The sequence below is a fragment of the Zootoca vivipara genome, chromosome 5 (assembly GCF_963506605.1).
Source record: "Zootoca vivipara chromosome 5, rZooViv1.1, whole genome shotgun sequence".
Classification (NCBI taxonomy): Eukaryota; Metazoa; Chordata; class Lepidosauria; order Squamata; family Lacertidae; genus Zootoca; species Zootoca vivipara.
This window is the reverse complement of record NC_083280.1, coordinates 85,774,078-85,794,075: the sequence shown is the minus strand read 5'-3', so window position 1 is coordinate 85,794,075 and position 19,998 is coordinate 85,774,078. Positions and strand designations below refer to the sequence as shown.

At 42.8% G+C, this 19,998-nt stretch overlaps 1 protein-coding gene across 13 annotated transcripts in view; it reads right to left on the bottom strand.

The window, feature by feature from the left end:
• The window catches only part of NDST2 (N-deacetylase and N-sulfotransferase 2), a 103,540-nt gene that overhangs the window by 16,523 nt on the left and 67,019 nt on the right, over positions 1 to 19,998 (bottom strand). For 10 of the 13 annotated variants that reach the window (XM_035138178.2, XM_060275049.1, XM_060275054.1 and 7 more), the window contains 4 exons: positions 11,351 to 12,758; positions 1,347 to 1,434; positions 540 to 694; positions 26 to 211 (listed from right to left, as the gene is read on the bottom strand). In XM_035138178.2, the coding sequence (XP_034994069.2) occupies positions 26 to 211; positions 540 to 694; positions 1,347 to 1,434; positions 11,351 to 12,343 (1,422 nt within the window). In that variant the 5' untranslated portion in view covers positions 12,344 to 12,758. Of the gene's footprint in view, positions 1 to 25; positions 212 to 539; positions 695 to 1,346; positions 1,435 to 11,350; positions 12,759 to 17,845; positions 17,972 to 19,998 lie in introns of those variants that run through there. The other 3 variants (XM_060275052.1, XM_060275055.1, XM_060275058.1) reach the window with 2 other exon arrangements.

Sequence of the window (19,998 nt, the reverse complement as noted above, 5' to 3'; positions counted from 1 at the left end):
ATCAACAGGGGCTTCATTGTCTCACCATGATTCCATTATGGATGAAGCCCCGCCGGTACCGTGCAGGCCGAAGGTGTGGGTATTCCTCTGTGCTGGTCACCTGGATGCCCCAGACAGCTTTCCATGCCTCGTAGAGCTGTGCATGGACAGGGTAAACCCCTGAGTGGTGGGGGGCTACTGCATAGCCCAGGTCTGTGGGGATCCCATGCTCCTGGAAGAAGAACACAAATGGTAAGAACCCTCTGTTCCCTGTATTGGTAGCAGTTTGCTGGATGGAAGGAAGGCAGAAATCTCAAAACAAAAAGTAAATAAGTGAGTTAGTAAATTGGAACTTGGGTCTGGGGTATATGACATAACACATTTATACTAGGTTTGTAAACAGCCAATTCCCTGTGAAGAGTAAAACATTGCCTCTAGGCAACAATGCATGGATAAAATTAAAGAAAACTTGGCAGAATATTGTTGAGGTGGCAATATTTGGATCAGTGGGGTCAAACTTCTCACAGACTGGAACATCCCCAGTTGAATTTGCTCCTTACCAAAGCAAACTGCTTGTTGAGTTTCATTTGCTCGGCTAGCACAGTGACGTTGTGAAAGAGATGTGGCTGCATGTGACTCCACATGTGTGGGAACCACCAGAACTCCTTCCTATGCTTTAGCAACATGTCATCCCCTTCATCTTCCTCATCAGTACCTAGAAAGAAGGGGGAGGGAAGGAAGGAAGGAAGGAAGGAAGGAAGGAAGGAAGGAAGGAAGGAAGGAAGGAAGGAAGGAAGGAAGGAAGGAAGGAAGGAAGGAAGGAGTGGTCAATTGTCAGTCATCACAGACACTAAACAGCCAAACCAGAAAAGACAACATTTCATTTGCATGAATGGCTTTTAAAAGCAGACAGCAGGCACCAGTTTCCCATCCACACCAGGGAAATGATTCGGATAGCTGAGGGGCATTAACCCTTTGCCCCATGCTGATCCAAATTAGCCCCCTGCTTCCACACCTGCTATCTTCCCTGGCATAAAAAGCTCCCATTTGCTCCATTGTGCTGAAAGCACCCAAGAGCTGTCAGAACACCACTTGGATCCAGTAGTTCCCCAAATCAAAGAATTCAAATAGAGGTTCAAATCTGAATTCAAATTCAAATTCTGTAGAGGTTACATGTCCCTGTAAGCCAGATACTTATCTGTCCTGGACAAAAAAATTGCAGTGAGGCCCAGAGGGTTAACAAACCTTCTTTTACTTGATACCAGGATCCTGATCCAGATCAGACTTTACACAGCTGCTGACTGTGTGGATGGCATCTAACTAAGAAATATGAAAAGATACAGGTGAAAAGAACAAAGGCAGCTTACCAGTGTGGTAGAATTTCCCAGAAAATCCCAGGTTGAAAGTAAAATTGGGAACTAAAGTCCTCAACTTGTTCTGAGTGTTCATTAGAGCCTGAAAAATAAGAGGGGGGGAGGAGGGGAAGAGAAGGAGACAGAAACTTGAAAACAGATTCTTAATCAGATTTTTCAACAAGAAGGGCACTTCCATACAAAGCCTACATGCTGGCAGCAATGCACAAGCATCCTCAAACATTGGTTTTTTAAAGGCTGATCCTTGTCTTTGGCAAGCATGTCCAGGAGAGCACAGCACCACACACCAACCCTGTTCCGGTCTTGCCCTCGGGTTCTGTTTTTGAGGAGAAGATAGTGCATACCGTAGCTTTCTTCAGATATGGCAAACCCTAAGCTAGATCAACTAATCCACAAAATGTTTAGGTTGGCCAGCTGGACCATAGGCTTCCGCCTCAGTTTTTAAAATGTTGTCTAGGGAACCAGAGTTGAATGTGATGACCTGCTATTGTTATTTACATAGTAACCCATGTTTGTCTACCTTTAATTTTCTGCAAAGTCAAAAATAAAGCAGTGGCCAATTTAACTACCAAAGCATATCCTCTATGCCTTCTTTATGGCTGTATCCTGCAAATAAAAGTCCCATCTTTCAATAAAGATATGCACCTGTTGCCCATTAATAACTATTTTATAACTGGTCAATTTTCAAAAAAATCCATACAATTCAGAAGTGGTTTACATTGTAAAATTTGAATTGTAGTCATATATAAATCAAATATATTTTCTGTAGCTTAGAAATAGTGCCAGTTTCCTTTTGATCACATTCTTCCCCAACGCTTTTCCTTACGTAATGTGTTTTTTACTTGGTTATTACTGAGATTCGTAAGTCACTCTGGGATCCGTTTTTGGTAGAAAAGTGGGATGAAAATGAAATGAAATGAAACAAATTAGCTTATGGAGCAAATGCCTTCTTCCAGTTGGTTGCTATGCACATTTTAGCAGCTATAAGTACGCTCACAATAATATTACACACAGAGTCATTAACCAAGTCTTTATGGTAGCACAGAAATATTATTTTAGGAACAGGTAGGTAGCCATGTTGGTCTGCTGTAGTCGAAACAAAACAAAAAAAATTCATTCCAGTAGCACCTTAGAGACCAAGTTTGTTATTGGTATGAGCTTTCATGTGCTGAGATTTATTAGTAGATTCAGATTCATTTATTTGTATCTAGTCAACAGACCACTATAAGACAAAGGTTTAACAGTATGAAAGCAACACAAGAACTTTACTTTTCAAAATTAAATAACAGAAACGATTACTCCCTGAAATAGTGTTAGTCACATCCTGCTACTTGGAGGAGGGCCCATGCTGGAGATATGGGGATGCCCAAATAATGCCTATGCTTGGGAGAGTTATATTTCCCCACAGCCCTCACCACCTCTTTAATAATAATAATAATAATAATAATAATAATAATAATAATTCATGGATCAATGTCTTGTTGTGGCGAAGGGGCTTGAATAACTCAGAGAAGCTATGAGCTATGCCATGCAGGGCCACCCAAGATGGACAGGTCATAGTGGAGAGTTTTGACTAAACGTGATCCACCTGGAGAAGGAACTGGCAAGCCACTCCAGTATCCCTGCCAAGAAAACTCCATGGACAAAGACAACAGGCATATAAAAGTTATGACGCTGGAAGATGAGCCCCTCAGATCGGAAGGCGTCCAACATGCTACTGAGGAAGAGCAGAGGACAAGTACAAGTATATTCAGAGCTGATGAAGCGGCTGGGCCAAAGCCGAAAGGACGCTCACTTGCGGATATGCCTGGAAGCGAAAGGAAAGTCCGATGCTGTAAAGAAAAATATTGCATAGGAACCTGGAATGTAAGAACCATGAATGGAGGTAAGCTGGATGTGGTCAAAAATGAGATGACAAGAATAAATATAGACATCCTGGGCATCAGTGAACTAAAATGGAAGGGAATGGGCGAATTCAGTTCGGGTGACTATCATATCTACTACTGTGGGCAAGAATCCCTTAGAAGAAATGGAGTGGCCCTCATAGTCAACAAAAGAGTGGCAAAAGCTGTAATGGGATGCAATCTCAAAAAATGACAGAATGATCTCGATATGAATCCAAGGCAGACCTTTTGACATCACAGTAATCCAAGTTTATGCACCAACTACCGGTGCTGAAGAAAGTGAAATTGACCAATTCTATGAAGACCTACAACACCTTCTAGAAATGACACCAAAGAAGGATGTTCTTCTCATTACAGGGGATTGGAATGCTAAAGTAGGGAATCAAGAGATAAAAGGAACAACTGGCAAGTTTGGCCTTGGAGTTCAAAATGAAGCAGGGCAAAGGCTAATAGAGTTCTGTCAAGAGAACAAGCTGGTCATCACAAACACTCTCTTCCAACAACACAAGAGACGACTCTACACATGGATATCACCAAATGGGCAGCATCGAAATCAGATTGATTATATTCTCTGCAGCCAAAGATGGAGAAGCTCTATACAGTCAGCAAAAACAAGACCTGGAGCTGACTGTAACTCAGATCATCAGCTTCTTATAGCAAAATTCCAGCTTAAACTGAAGAAAGTAGGAAAAACCACTGGGCCAGTAAGATACAATCTGAATCAAATCCCTTATGAATACACAGTGGAAGTGAGGAACAGGTTTAAGGATTTAGATTTGGTGGACAGAGTGCCTGAAGAACTATGGATGGAGGCTCGTAACATTATACAGGAGGCAGCAACGAAAACCATCCCAAGGAAAAGGAAATGCAAGAAAGCAAAATGGCTGTCCAACGAGGCCTTACAAATAGCGGAGGAGAGGAGGCAAGCAAAATGCAAGGGAGATAGGGAAAGATACAGGAAACTGAATGCAGATTTCCAAAAAACAGCAAGGAGAGACAAGAGGGTCTTCTTAAATGAGCAATGCAAAGAAATAGAGGAAAACAATAGAATGGGGAAAACCAGAGATCTGTTCAAGAAAATTGGAGATATGAAAGGAACATTTCGTACAAAGATTACCATAATCAAGGACAAAAGTGGTAAGGACCTAACAGAAGCAGAAGACATAAAGAAGAGGTGGCAAGAATACACAGAGGAATTATACCAGAAAGATATGGAGGTCTCGTACACCCCAGGTAGTGTGGTTGCTGACCTTGAGCCAGACATCTTGGAGAGTGAAGTCAAATGGGCCTTAGAAAGCACTGCTAATAACAAGGCCAGTGGAAGTGATGATATTCCAGCTGAACTACAGTATTTAAAATTTTAAAAGATGATGCTGTTAAGGTGCTACACCCAATATGCCAGCAAGTTTGCTCAGCAATGGCCAGAGGATTGGAGAAGATCAGTCTACATCCCAATTCCAAAGAAGGGCAGTGCCAAAGAATGCTCCAACTACCGCACAATTGCGCTCATTTCACACGCTAGCAAGGTTATGCTTAAAATTCTACAAGGCAGGCTTAGGCAGTATGTGGACCGAGAACTCCCAGAAGTGCAAGCTGGATTTCGAAAGGGCAGAGGAACCAGAGACCAAATAGCAAACATGCGCTGGATTATGGAGAAAGCTAGAGAGTTCCAGAAAAATGTCTACTTCTGCTTCATCGACTATGCAAAAGCCTTTGACTGTGTCGACCACAGCAAACTATGGCAAGTTCTTAAAGAAATGGGAGTGCCTGATCACCTCATCTGTCTCCTGAGAAATCTCTATGTGGGACAGGAAGCTACAGTTAGAACTGGATATGGAGCAACTGATTGGTTCAAAATTGGGAAAGGAGTACGATAAGGTTGTATATTGTCTCCCTGCTTATTTAACTTATATGCAGAATTCATCATGCGAAAGGCTGGACTAGATGAATCCCAAGCCGGAATTAAGATTGCCGGAAGAAATATCAACAACCTCAGATATGCAGATGACACAACCTTGATGGCAGAAAGCGAGGAGGAATTAAAGAACTAAGATCATGGCCACTGGTCCCATCACCTCCTGGCAAATAGAAGGGGAAGAAATGGAGGCAGTGAGAGATTTTACTTTCTTGGGCTCCTTGATCACTGCAGATGGTGACAGCAGTCACGAAATTAAAAGACGCCTGCTTCTTCGGAGAAAAGCAATGACAAACCTAGACAGCATCTTAAAAAGCAGAGACATCACCTTGCCGACAAAGGTCCGTATAGTTAAAGCTATGGTTTTCCCAGTAGTGATGTATGGAAGTGAGAGCTGGACCATCAAGAAGGCTGATCGCCGAAGAATTGATGCTTTTGAATTATGGTGCTGGAGGAGACTCTTGAGAGTCCCATGGACTGCAAGAAGATCAAACCTATCCATTCTGAAGGAAATCAGCCCTGAGTGCTCCCTGGAAGGACAGATCGTGAAGCTGAGGCTCCAATACTTTGGCCACCTCATGAGAAGAGAGGAATCCTTGGAAAAGACCTTGATGTTGGGAAAGATGGAGGGCACTAGGAGAAGGGGACGACAGAGGACAAGATGGTTGGACAGTGTTCTCGAAGCTACGAACATGAGTTTGACCAAACTGCGGGAGGCAGTGCAAGACCGGAGTGCCTGGCGTGCTATGGTCCATGGGGTCACGAAGAGTCGGACACGACTAAACGACTAAACAACAACAACAAATAATAATAATAATAATAATTGTATCATCTGAAGATCTGAGGGCAGTTCACAACAGAAAGATAACAAAATAAGAATGCCTGAACCATTTACAAGGTTTTCTAGTGTGTCTAAGCTATAATCCCCTCATAATGATACCTGATAATTGTTTCATTTTACATTTACAAGTTTGCAGAACATGGACATGTCTTAAGAGAAACTTAATTTTATTGACTTAAATAATTTTGGACTGCTCTTCAGCCAAAATGAAAAAGAAGTGAAGCAACCTTTTGTCATTTCTTGGAAGACTGTTAAGCCATCTAATCAAGAGTTCTGGAGAACTTGAAAGCTTGTGCACTATTGTGCAATACGTTGGTTGGCCTACTAAATGTATTGCCATAACAACAGATTGCCGAACGACACATTTTTATATTACGTAAACCTGAAAAATTAAACTTTGTTCCTTTTAAAGGGTACTTTACATTTACCCGATATAATTTCGACTGACTGAATGCTAGTCTAGCTTCTCTCTTGATCCTAGTTGCCCTGCTTTCGACAAGCTCCAGTTCATCGAAAGTTCTCCCCTTTGGATATGTAGCCTGAACATGCAAGGGGAAAATGTATGTTGGGGGCCTGGGATGCATGTGCCACTATCTTAATGCCCACCCCCACCCCAACACTCCCAGCCTTCACACACTTAGTACAAAGTTCAGATGTTTGGCCGAATGCCCTCTTGCAGTTTGAAGTTGTGAGTTATCAGTGTGTGGAGGCTTCTAAGAATATTTAGCTCAACATGCTTAGAAGCTTCCTTCAGACTTTCATGCTCAAGTGAGAAGATTGGGATTAGAGGGGTTGAGGCTGGCATGCTCAGTGATGTTGTAGAGTGGGACTGCTCCCCCCTTTTTGTCCTTGTCTACAATTATCCCATGAACCAGCTGAATGAAGCCTGCAGACCAGTTTGAGGACCATTGTCCTATCCTGCACAATGCACTTTCTTCTTAATTTCATGTGCTTCTGAGGAGGTAGGGACCACACATTTCTCCCCTATATGCCACATACTTTCACACATTCCCCATGCAAGTACAGAATCTATTATCCAGTGAATATAGTTATTTAATACATGACAAGTTTATAGTCTCCAGTAAAACTGCCCAAACCAAAATCTGGATGAGAATGCCATGTATGCCACTTGTAGGGCTAAGCAAAAACGGCAAGTGTGCAGAAAAATAAAGGTGCAAGCGCAGGCCTCGTTGGAAGTGACACCATCTCATTTCTAAGGGTGCTTCTTGGTGATCTGCAACTATAGGAGTTGCAAACCTGCCTGTTTCCACACCAGGACAAATACAACAAAATGCTGAAGCCTATCTTCCGCCCTAAAAGAAATGTTCCTGTTTAGGATTTCAGTCAGCCATTCCCTCCAAGCAAGATATTTCACTCTCCTCTCTATCCCACCAGTATTTCTTTTACTTTCCCAATTCATTTTCAATTCTGTTGCCCTGCTTTGACTGTTCTTTGGGGTGGGTGGGTGGGTGGGTGGGTGTGGATTGCCCCAACAGGGATTAATTCTCTCTCTCTCTTTTTGTACTAAGCAATTGATTCTCGGTGGCCCCATTTTGGCTACAGTCCTGTCAGCACTGGCCACCTGAGTTTACCATTATTGAGCAGACTCCAATTGCTGCGAAAGTTTGATGTGAAGATGAGTGAGAAAGAGATGACGCTAAGAGGCTTACCCTTTTGTGCACTGAGGGAGGTTTAAAGCCTTGCTTTGGGTTACTATGACAACATATCTGCCAGCTGATAAATCCTAAACAACCCTGTTCCTTGTGGCAGCTGCAACTGTATTGTTGGCAGCTAGTACCAACTAGCCCCCATTCTGATGTTTTCATCCTGGTGTTTTTAATGATTCCCCAAACCACAAGCACCCTCTGCAGGCTCACTGTTGACCTAAAAAAAATCAGTTGTAATATTAAAGTACCAAGAAGATTCACAATGCATAATCATTAACAAAGACAGAAAGGGAAGCGGGAAATATTCATATGTATATAATCTTCTATCTGTAGGCCACTCCACCTCTTCCCCAACATTCTACAATACTGAACACAAGTCTGCACCTATTAACATTTTATTTTATACCTTTCCCCAAACTGAAGTTTACCTGGTCCTTTTAACCACTCCAGTGTTGTAACCCCCTCACAAAATATCTGAATTGTACAAGATATATCAACAATAACATAAACACAGTGCCATGTGCTTTCTGCAGCCAGATTACTTAAATATCGTTGCTTACTACATTATCTTACAAAACAACTTTGCCTATGAAAAGATTAAAAATGCACACACACCCCTGTTTTCATATATATAAGTGTTTTGAATAAGTATTTTGTCCCATCCAGTTCAAGTGTATGTGTGTGTGTGTGTGGGGGGGGGGGACACCCTTAAGCCCTCTTACTAGCCACATCTACTCAGCTCATCATTAGGTCTGGTTGAATTGTTTCTTTTAACTACCTATAAAAATAGGAATAAATTTTACCAGGACATAATATCCAGTGCTTCCTGCTCTTACAGTAAAGGAGGAAGGATTACTGAGCAGAGAGGTTCCTCCTGCTATTCAACTTTGGTGTGAACATGAGAAGGGGGAAATACTAGTCCTAACACCACTTTGAGCACTGCTTGCATAGTCAAGGTCCTGTTGTTACCTGGCTGCTCATCAAATATTGGCCTGCCTTGTGCCTGAGAAATTGCACGTTACTGCATTATTCTGTGCACTCACAGGACAGAACACTTTGTCATTATTTGTGGGCATTATTTTATAAAAGTGCAGGATAATTACCCAAGCCACTGCCTTGCTATACCATTCTCAATCAGCCTTGCAAGCAGCGCATGTGCAATGTCACATGCTAGAAAATCTAGAATTATTTATGCCAAGCTTCCTCAAACTCAGCCCTCCAGATGTTTTGAGACTACAATTCCCATCATCCCTGACCACTGGTCCTGCTAGCTAGGGATCATGGGAGTTGTAGGACAAAAAACATCTGGAGGGCCGAGTTTGAGGAAGCCTGATTTATGTATTAGCACACAAATAGTATAAAGATTTACAAACCACTTGATGAAAAAGCTCTGCAAACAGTGCACAATGACAACTGCAGATAAAAACATACGGTAGTTAAAATCCAGAAACCAATTAGAAGACAAGTAAGTTTGGGACTTTTAAGAAAAAAGTGCATGATTGGTTGGCTATGCAGCTGCATTAACACATCCATTACTGTATTCCAGATGATGTGTAAAACATGCATTTTCTAGAAACAGAATTTGGTAGTGACAGCAAATCTTGGAAACATCTTGTTAAGAGAAAGACAGGCAACTTCCATTTTTTGGGGGGGGGGTGTTCTTTGTGGCAGAGCTGACCATTTCCTACTTGAAAGTTCCCCAGGCGCTGGCTCAGGAGGAGCTCCAGTGGCAGGATCCTCACTCAGCACAAGCCCAGTTCTTCCCATGTTCTATACATCTGTTGCCTTGCAGCTTTCTAAGCTACAATAATCCTTTGCCAATTATTGACTAAGAAAGCCTTAAAAATAGATTGCAAAATTCTGCAAAACTAATTCATGCAAGCAAATTAAACATGCATGCTAAGTCTTTTTACATAGTTTGCACTGCTGATTTAAGCTGCTGTCCAATATGCAACACTAAAGAAAGATGCTTTCCCCAAAACAATTTTCATCACCAAGACACAATCTGAATCGGAGACAAGGCAGTAGGATCTATCATATTTAAACTTGATTAGGCATTTGGTTAGACTAACCTGAATCCCTTTTATGTAACTTGTCAGGAAAACACACCAGCTATTTTTTCACCGGGAAATTCCCCTCCACTTCTTTCTCCCTCTGAGAACTCAATAACAAACCCATGAAATTATTTCTTGCTTTTTTTTTTAAAAAAAGAAAACTCATTAACCTTTCCAGCTCTGCACCCACAGAGCCTCTTTTAAATGGATAAATCTGAGCTTTATCTGCTTTGCCTGAAATTTTGTTTCACTGATCTCAAATTATTGCTCCATTTCACTCTACTAAACCTCCAAACAAAATATATTTTAGAATGATCTGGTCTGAGGTTGTGTGTGTGTGTGTGTGTGTGTGTGTGTGTGTGTGTGTTTTGCAGTCACTTGAGAAACCTTATACTGTGTCTTCCTTCTGGGGCAAATAGAGGGCCGAAGATGTCTGATATAATTGCATCTGTGAAGCTGTGGGTCTGGTCCCTGGCTGGGAATCCAATCTCAGCTAGTTTGCAGAATGGAAGCCATATAAATACAGCACAAAATAAATAAAATGAGTAATGCAAGGAGGGTAAGCAATTTCCAGAAATAAACAGGGGTGTTGCTTGCTCGGCTTTGGGAGGGATTGTCCTGGTGTTTGGGTTTAAGTTCTACTGATAAACACAGGATTATAGATAGGATTTTCAGAGTCTGAAGTATGGTTATAGAGGCATGCCCTGACCATTTTCACAAAGGGACAAGTTATTATGAATTTCTGCCTTTCTTACTGTGTTCCTCTTAGGCCTGCTTCACACAATCATTTTTCCCTACATGGAGATTTAGATTAGGTTAGTATCCAGCAAGTTTGGAAAACTCAGCAATGGCCAGAGGATTGGAGAAGATCAGTCTACATCCCAATCCCAAAGAAGGGCAGTGCCAAAGAATGCTCCAACTACTGCACAATTGCACTCATTTCACACGCTAGCAAGGTTATGCTCAAAATTCTACAAGGCAGGTTTCACTAGTATGTGGACCGAGAACTCCTAGAAGTGCAAGCTGGATTTCGAAGGGGCAGAGGAACCAGAGACCAAATAGCAAACATGCGCTGGATTATGGAGAAAGCTAGAGAGTTCCAGAAAGACATATACTTCTGCTTCATCAACTATGCAAGAGCCTTTGACTGTGTCGACCACAGCAAACTACCGGTATGGCAAGTTCTTAAAGAAATGGGAGTGCTTGATCACCTCATCTGTCTCCTGAGAAATCTCTATGTGGGACAGGAAGCTACAGTTAGAACTGGATATGGAACAACTGACTGGTTCAAAATTGGGAAAGGAGTATGACAAGGTTGTATATTGTCTCCCTGCTTAATTAACTTATATGCAGAATTCATCATGCGAAAGGCTGGACTAGATGAATCCCAAACCGGAATTAAGATTGCCGGAAGAAATATCAACAACCTCAGATATGCAGATGACATAACCTAGATGGCAGAAAGTGAGGAGGAATTAAAGAACCTTTTAATCCATACCGTAATGGCTAGTAGATCTTAACCCCTATTTATATTTCATGACAGTATATGTTCCCCTGCCCCTAATCCAGACCACTGACTGCCATCGGCATGAAAATGCAGAAAATGCCCAACTTTACCTCTACATCCGACACCTTCATGCGTGTGCCCTCTTTGCCCACAAAGATATCATCGATGTCCACAAGGATGTAGCGATCAAGGGTCAGACATAGACGCTTCCCAGTCAGGTAAGCAATAGCGTCAACAAATATCAGCTTGTGAAGCCAGAAGTTGAGGTTATTACCAAAAAGGACCCGCTGGATGCCATCATGCAGACCAAGGTCCTGCACCACGGTAGCATGCAGAGCTCTGTGGGTGGTCAGATGAGGGATTGACTCTGAAGATTTGGTGCTGGCCATCAACACAGGTTCGTAGGTGGTGTGATTTGACTGGAACACTGTCCAGTCATCACCAGGCAGGGGGCCTTGCTCCACTTCATTAGCCTGAGTTACATACAACAGCGGGGCACTGGGATTGATGTGATAATCTCGCAACCCTAGATTGGAATGTAGGAAAAGGGGAAAGCCCTTGAGTTGAGCACTGAGCAAGCTGTTCTCATTTGCTTTGAAGAAGCCAATGATTCCCACTCCATATTCCACACAGTATTTGTCCAAGAGATCCCTGTTCCAGGTATCCAGGTTCACATATTTAAGGATATTCTCATAGATAATAAGAGCATAGCGGCCATGGTCTTTGTCTGTCAGAGTGGGCATGTCTCCCTTTCCAGGGGCGATCTCTGTCCTGTATTTAAACCGGCTAGATTCCAAGATAGCCACAATCTCCTGACCCAGTTGGGAATAGATGCTTTCCACAAAGACAAGCACCACAGGGTCTGTGCGTGAGTTGTCCACTGATTTCATAAGCCTCCAGCTTGCCTGGGGTTGAATAAGAACCCTGTGTTGGTTGCTACAATCGCTGAAGGGCAACGGAGGTGGTTCCTTTATTTTGGGGCTGTTGGTAACGTAGTAAGCCAGGAAGCACATGGAAATCAGGCTGAAAGCAATGAGCAGCAGGATCAATCTGTGGAGCTCCAGCTGTCGCACATGCCTCACTACTTTCCACAGATGAATCATGGTGAGGTGCGTGGCTTATCCCTTACTCAAGCTTGGCACCAACCAAGCTGCCTTCGGTGTCTCCAACGCCACCACCGGAAGAGCCAGTGGCAGCTCACAGAGAAGAAATGTGGGCTGCAGAGAGGGATAAAGCTTAAGCAAGCAGCTACAATACTAGATGCCCAGTGATCTGCCATTTATCTCAAGTGACCATGGCCTTCAAGTCCCATTGCTCCTCTGAGTGCTGCTGCCCTCCTCCTTCGCTTCTCCACTTGCTCAGAAGAGTCCTAGGAAGGTGGTGGGTCATGTGCAGTTCTGAATTCCTTGGCTTCAGATGCAAATTTCAGGCATCAGGGGTAGGGAAAGCATTCGAAACTGAAGAGCTGCCTCAGCTGGCTGACTTGCCCGTCACATGATAGTCACCGTTGACAGCAACCTGCAATTAAGAAAGAAATTACTTGTTAAGGGCAGGCAAACGGATGGGATTTGGGAAGAGGGCAGTAGGACAGTGTGCTTGCGGATTAGAATCACATCATTTTGCTTCTGATATACTCACTAACAAGTGGGATGGGAACTTTGTGGCCTTCAAGATGCTATTGAAATCCAACTCCCATCAGCCCTATTCAGCATGATCAATAGGTCAATGATGGGGGTTGTTGCCCAACAACAACTGGAGGACCACAGACTCCCCATTCCTGCCTGTAACAAAATGTTGCATGCGGGGGCACATCTGTTCAGGGTTCCAGCCAGCCTAGCATACCCTTTTCAGGGGATTTCATTCCATTTCTCCCTCTTTTCCTCTCTCCCTCTCCCATGACATTCTGTGACCACTGAGCATTCTCAGTTCAGACTCAGCTGTTTGGGGACCTCATCCCTGTTAAGGTTCTCCATCCTGAAGTTTCTCCCCCCCTTCTTATTTCTGGTGATTTTCCCTTCATGTGTCTCAGAAGCCTCATTTTGGGTATATAGCCATCATAACTTAGGATATGAAAAGTAAAGTGTCCTTGGCTCATAGTCCATCTCTACCACGAATCTGCAAGATTCAGCAGGTCAGTTATTGGCTCTTGATCTGGTATCACATTTACAGGGCTATGTGATGAGTCAGGCAAGAAAACAGATTAAAAGACTCTTGTCCCAGAGAAGAATTGGATTTCCCAAGCTGTTATTTAGCTACTGCATCTTTAGAATACTTTCTCATTCATGTTACCAACATGTAGATATTGCCTTCCAAAGTCTGCCACTATGAGTAGAGAAAAAAGAACCTATGGAATTTCATCACTCACTCAGCACTTTGCAATATTCAACATTTAAGGAGAAGTGCCAAGTTTGCATAGATTTTTCATTCTGAAAATGCAGGATTTGATTAATCCCACTTGGGCACAGGTAAATGGGTCTTGGGGGGAAACCCACGATAAACCCTTATTACTAGATTGATTTCCCCCTGAAATTGTTAAAATATGTATTGGTAGGAAAGGGTCTCTGTTAGACACAAGGAAAAAGAATAAGAATACAAACATTAAATTTAGGTCTATACTACTTAAAACTGCCCAGTGATTATGGTGCCAAATTTAATATCCCAATTCACAAGGATGTAAAGCACACAAAATGCTAGGTGAGATGAAAGGAAACCTAATAGGACGGGCTCAGGAACACAGGAAAAGAATATTTCAAGTGGCTACAGGCAGAAAAGTAACTTCAAACAAACCAACAACAAAAAAACAAACAAACAACATAGTGCTGCTCTGGAGAGTGGCCCTTAGCAAGAATAAATCCTTTTGCTCTCACATCATGTTTCCCCACCCTAACATGGCAGGGTGCAACATAACCATTTTAAACAGACTTGCAAACAGATTAGAGAGAGGAACCCTCCCAGCAACCAGAAACCCTCCCAGCAACCAGGTCGGGAGCTTTTCCTAAGGGAAGAGAGGTGTTTTTCAGGCCATCTACATACCATACATAAATGACTAGTGTTACATAGAAATTTAATAAATAAGTAATAAAACAGTGGGTGGTGGTGGTGGGGTTATTGTTTTGGTTTGCTACCATGTTATGTATTTTTTTGTTCTAATATTGTAACCACCCTGTGATCCTCAGATGAAGGACGATGGAAGAGGAAGAGGAAGAGGAAGAGGAAGAGGAATAATAATAATAATAATAATAATAATAATAATAATAATAATAATTTGTTAAGTATGGGTAGATAGGCAAGCATCTAAACATTTTATAGGCAAGTCAATTCTGTAGACTTACTTTCAAAGCTGATTTTGTTTTATTTTTTTAAGGAGAGGGATTCTTATTACCATCTACCTCAGGGGTCAGCAAACTTTTTCAGCAGGGGGCTGGTCCACTGTCCCTCAGACCTTGTGGGGGCCCCGGACTATATATTTTTTGGGGGGGGGGGAATGAACAAATTCCTATGCCTCACAAATAACCCAGAGATGCATTTTAAATAAAAGGAGACATTATACTCATGTAAAAACATGCTGATTTCCGGACCGCCCGTGGGCCGGATTTAGAAGGCGATTGGGCCGCACGCAGCTCCCAGGCCTTAGTTTGGGGACCCCTGATCTACCTCATTTGTTTATCTAAGAGATATGGGTGCCTCGATTATGTGCAATGGAACTTTCCCTCCACAATGAACAAATGCAGCAAGACACCCCGTCACTGTTTGGGATCAGGGGGCAGATGTTCTAGATCAGGGGTTGTCAACCTGGTCCCTACAGCCCACTAGTGGGCGCCTCAGGATTCTAGGTGGGCGGTAGGAAAATTTTACCATCAAGAAAGATGCATTAGTGGGAAGTAGGTATAAAAAGGTTGACTACCCCTGTTCTAGATAAATATAAGCCCAAGCATTTATTCTTTTAGAAATTAAAATATAGCTGCTGTGCATAGCATTTATCTCACCTTAAAAAACCACTAAAAATAACGGTCTTGTACTTGACCAACAGAGAATAAATCTTCAACTAGAAGGACAATAATACACAATTTTTTCACAGAAAATAGTCTAAACCAGTTCAATAATAAACTCCACCATCTCATCATTCTCTTCAGCTTTGAGAGTGTTATGTCCCACTGACAATAATTTAACTCTGAGTTAAGTCTCGCAGGGATGAGTCTTTGTAAAAATAAAAATAGGAGCCAGAAGGCAGCATGGTGTGTGAGCAACAACATAATTGCAACGTTTTGGACCAAAGCTATCAAAGAAATTATGGTGAAGCTGAACTGCACTAAATACTATACAAGACACGGGGTGCTCATGGGAACAAAGTGTGTTTCTTTGCATCTTTCCTCTCAGTAGCAGTCCAGGAGGTGGCAAATGTTATCATCACCCCACCTTTTCTAGTGCTGAATGTTGTGTCTGGTTTACAAAGACTGGCACTGACACTACCTGCTAGTATCTGAATGCAAGGGCTCCCGCACGGCTCCTCGTCCCTTTCCGCAGCATGCAGGGATGGAGTGCCCAAACACTGGCTGAGTGGCATGCAGAAGCAAAGGTCCCTGTGGCACACCGGCGAGAGCCAGGAGAGTGCGCAAAACAAATGCACCATTTGAAGTCTCTGCAAAGCTCTTAACAAGCCTCTGTTTGTTACAAGCATGCAAGCATGAGCACACACACAAATTAAAGGCCTATATCAGATTGCTGCTCAAGAATCTGTCAGCTCTGATCTCTTTAACAAGGCCTCAGTGCCAGAGGGTATGCCAGCTGGCACAAGGTGCATGAAACACTTTTGGAACTGTGTCAGCATGGGCCCGGGGATGGGGGGAGGGAAGCAGAATGACATGGTGAAGGAGAGCACAGTGCCCAGCAACAATCTATATACCTATACAGTAATACCTCGGGTTACGAACGCGATCCGTTCCGAATCGCAGTTCGTAACCCGAATAGTTCGCAAACCGAGCGCGATGGGTGCCGCCATTTTGTGCATGCGCAAATCGCGCGATTTTCGCGCTTTGTGCATGCGCAAATCGCGCGATCACGCGCGCGCGGCTTATGCGCGCGGGGGGCAAAAACACTTCCGGGTTTGCGCAGTTCGTAACCTGAACTGTTCGCAAACCGAGGTGGTCGTAACCCGAGGTACGACTGTACTGCTAAACCCAGACAAGTTTCCCCTGCAAAGGATTACAGAACAGACAGCAAGCAGCTTGCTCGTAAAACAAAAGAAGTGACATTGCTCCATCTCACATAATTAAATCTACAGATGACCAGATACAGTATTTCATGTTGTCTATGGAGAAAATTGGCATCTCCGAGCAGTAGGGTGGCCAGAACGGCTTGAGCTCCAGTGGTACAAAGCAGGAAGTCTTAATGACAGTGGCAAGGACTGCAAATTGAGAAGGTGGAGTGTGTGTTATGGCCAGTTTTTGGAAGTGGGTTCTTCCTCTTCATCCATGAACCTCTCTGAGTGGCCTTGAGCGATTCATTACTGCAAGTCCATGTTGGCTGTTGTGAGCCACTTCAAGAAAACGCAGGGAGAAAATGTAATAAGCAAGCAATACTATCAGGTATGATCGGTAATCTCTGTTGTGTTAAGACTGCAGCTTCTGCCAGAAACCTCCCTCCCCCCAAGATATACTGTTTATAAATGCTTCCACTATCATACTGGGTAGTCATGGAAAAGGCACTTCAGTGCACTGCGTAAGCAGCCTCCTGCACCCGTGTATTCAAAAGCTGGTGGCCTCCCAGAAGCAAAAAGGGACTTCCAGAGCTTGGAAAGTAAGACTCCTGCAGAACTTCTTGTCCCTTTCCACAGCAAGCAAGAATGGAATTGGGTAAAACAGGCATCAATGTATACAAAAATGCTTAATGTACATAATTTAACCAGGCAGCAGTATCTGACACTGTGAGGGAAGCAAAGGAACTGTTTTTATGGCAGCCGGGGCAGGTTTAAGCTATATATTTATTCCTCTGACTCCTTTTTAGTAACACATCATTAAGCACTGCTCCCATAAAAACAAAGGCTTCTTTGAAATCTTTGCAGCAACTCATCTTCCTCCTCCTCCCTGGCTGTGTCATTATTAGAATTTACAATATGGGTGGCAATGGAGATAGTTTATGACCATGAAAATTCATAAGCTGCCTTTATTTGTAAAATGAACTCTAGGCAACTTGTGAACCAGATATAAAACAAAGTCAAGAGAGCATTGCCATTACAAAGCCACACTATAAGGAAGTGGTAACAAAACCAAATGAGAGGTAACCAAAACAAACCTTTATAGAAACAACCCAACCTCAATCAGTACCAAAAGCCTTATAGAAGAGCATGACTTCTCTAGAGTCAATTTACTCCAAATTAGGTACAATTAAAAAGCAGAAGAGAAGGACTAGAAATGCACGTCTTAGCCCTTGGTGAACCTTAGTTGATATGAGGGAGCTGACATGTCCCCACTCTCAACTACTGGTAGTCGTAGTTGTAGTCATAGTCGTAATAATAATAATAATAATAATAATAATAATAATAATAATAATAATAATAATAATAATGGAGCCCAATCAGGGCTGAGCCTATGTCAAGCACAACATACCAATAATAATGTCTTGCTGCTGAAAAGGGTTCTATGGAGAATATCTTTGTCTGAAGGGAAGGCTTTTTGCATACATTCTGCATGGTGGGAAAGTTTCCAGTTGGCTGGCAGCCCTGAAAAGGGGAGCTATAAAATGAGAAAGGGTGAGAGAAGCATTACTTTTCTGTAGACAGATGAACATCTCCACTCAATTTGCAGTGGCATACTGTAAAAGTATACCCCCTACTAGGCCTGAAGAAAGCACTGTTGTCTGAAACTCAGTCTGCATTTATTTTATTTGGGCAGCAAACATTGTATTATGGAGAGAAGTACGGTAACTAGTGTCATGTCTTCCAAGGCTACTTGGTTTAGATCTTGACAGGCGTGTATTCTCCAGGAGGATCATTCTGAAGTCTAAAGATAGCATGGAAGTTCTGCTCCTTTCCAGTATTATGTGTGTTGTTTGCAATAAATCAATGGATTCAACATTCTGTCTGTAACCTGGTACAAATACAACACCCCAATTGCCTAACCAAGGTGAAGAAACAAAAGCAGGCTACGCATTCGTGTACTCCCCCCATCCTCTTTTCTGCAGAAATTTACCCCTCCCTTCCATGGTTTGCTTCAATCATGATGTTGCTTTATATCTATATCAGTGTCGCTGTTTACATTGGTTTACACTGTAAAAAGGTAAGGGTAAAGGACCCCTGACAGTTAAGTCCAGTCGCAAACGACTCTGGGGTTGTGGCACTCATCTCACTTTACTGGCTGAGGGAGCCGGCGTTCGTCTGCAGACAGTTTTTCTGGGTCATGTGGCCAGCATGACTAAGCCGGAGTGGTACCTATTTATCTACTTGCACTTTTATGTGCTTTTGAACTGCTAGGTTGGAAGGAGTTGGGACCGAGCAACGGGAGCTCACCCCGTCGCGGGGATTCGAACCGCCGACCTTCCGATCGGCAAGCCCTAGGCTCTGTGGTTTAGACCACAGGGCCACCCCCATTCCCATCACTGTAAACCATGGCCAACTCAAATTAGATGCCTTAGTTCTGGTTATGGATAGTGGTGGAAACCTAACAAGTGTAAAAGCCATGGTCACAACTGATGCGGACTTGACACCACACTCCGATTAAATCGAACCATGGAAGGTAGAAATTTTGTGGTTCCTTCCCAGTGCAAAGGGTTACTAGGAGAAACCAATCTTACGTCCACATAGGACTTTTGTGTGGTTACACAAGTAAAAAGCTCTACTACCCTTCAAAGGCACATGGTGGAATACAAAAATAGTACAGTGGTACCTCAGTTTAAGAACAGTCCACTTTAAGAACGATTCAGTTTACAAACTCCGCAAAACCAAAAATAGTGTCCCGGTTTGAGAACTTTACCTTGGTCTAAGAACAGACTCTGAATGGTGGAAGGGCACTGGCGGCGGGAGGCCTCATTAGGGAAAGTGCGCCTTGGTTTAAGAATGGTTGTGGTTTAAAAACAGACTTCCGGAACAGATTTAAGTTTGTAAACCAAGGTACCACTGTAATGTGTTTGCATCCTGGCAGCAGAAGAAAAAAATCCCATCGTTTTGAATCTTCAAGAGCTCTATAAAAGAAGTGTCTCTATCCATCTACATATAGAATTACGTAGACAAACCTAACATTTAAGGCACATACACATTCTAATTGGAGTTGCTCACTGTCTGCCTAATAAACCGCAGACAGAATTAGTAAAATCTGAGATTTGTATCCTTCCTTCTAAAATATCAATCGTTGTTTCCTTTTAGAAACCATATTCTTCAGCATTCAGCAATTTTGGAGTCCACCTTAACTGACTGGAAGCAGCACAAGCAGGCAGAGTGCCAACTGCAGACGTTAGACTGAGAAAAGAGACCTCATGTCCTGACAATCAAAGTGCACAGAAAGGTCACTGCTCTAATTCGAGTGATGCAACACAGCTCTTCAAGGTCTAGTCATCCACAGTGGTAGGGACCTAAATGAACTAGGCATCTGCTTCAGACACGAGAACTTGAATCACCCAAGAGGACAAATATATGGATGCTTCTTAAAAGACACTATTAGGGATATGCAGTGGGTTGGTGGAATTCTATACCACTTTAAAATCAAAATCTTGTATTCAAAAGATCATATTTAAATTGATAGTGCAGGGGCTGCAACAAAATGCTGCA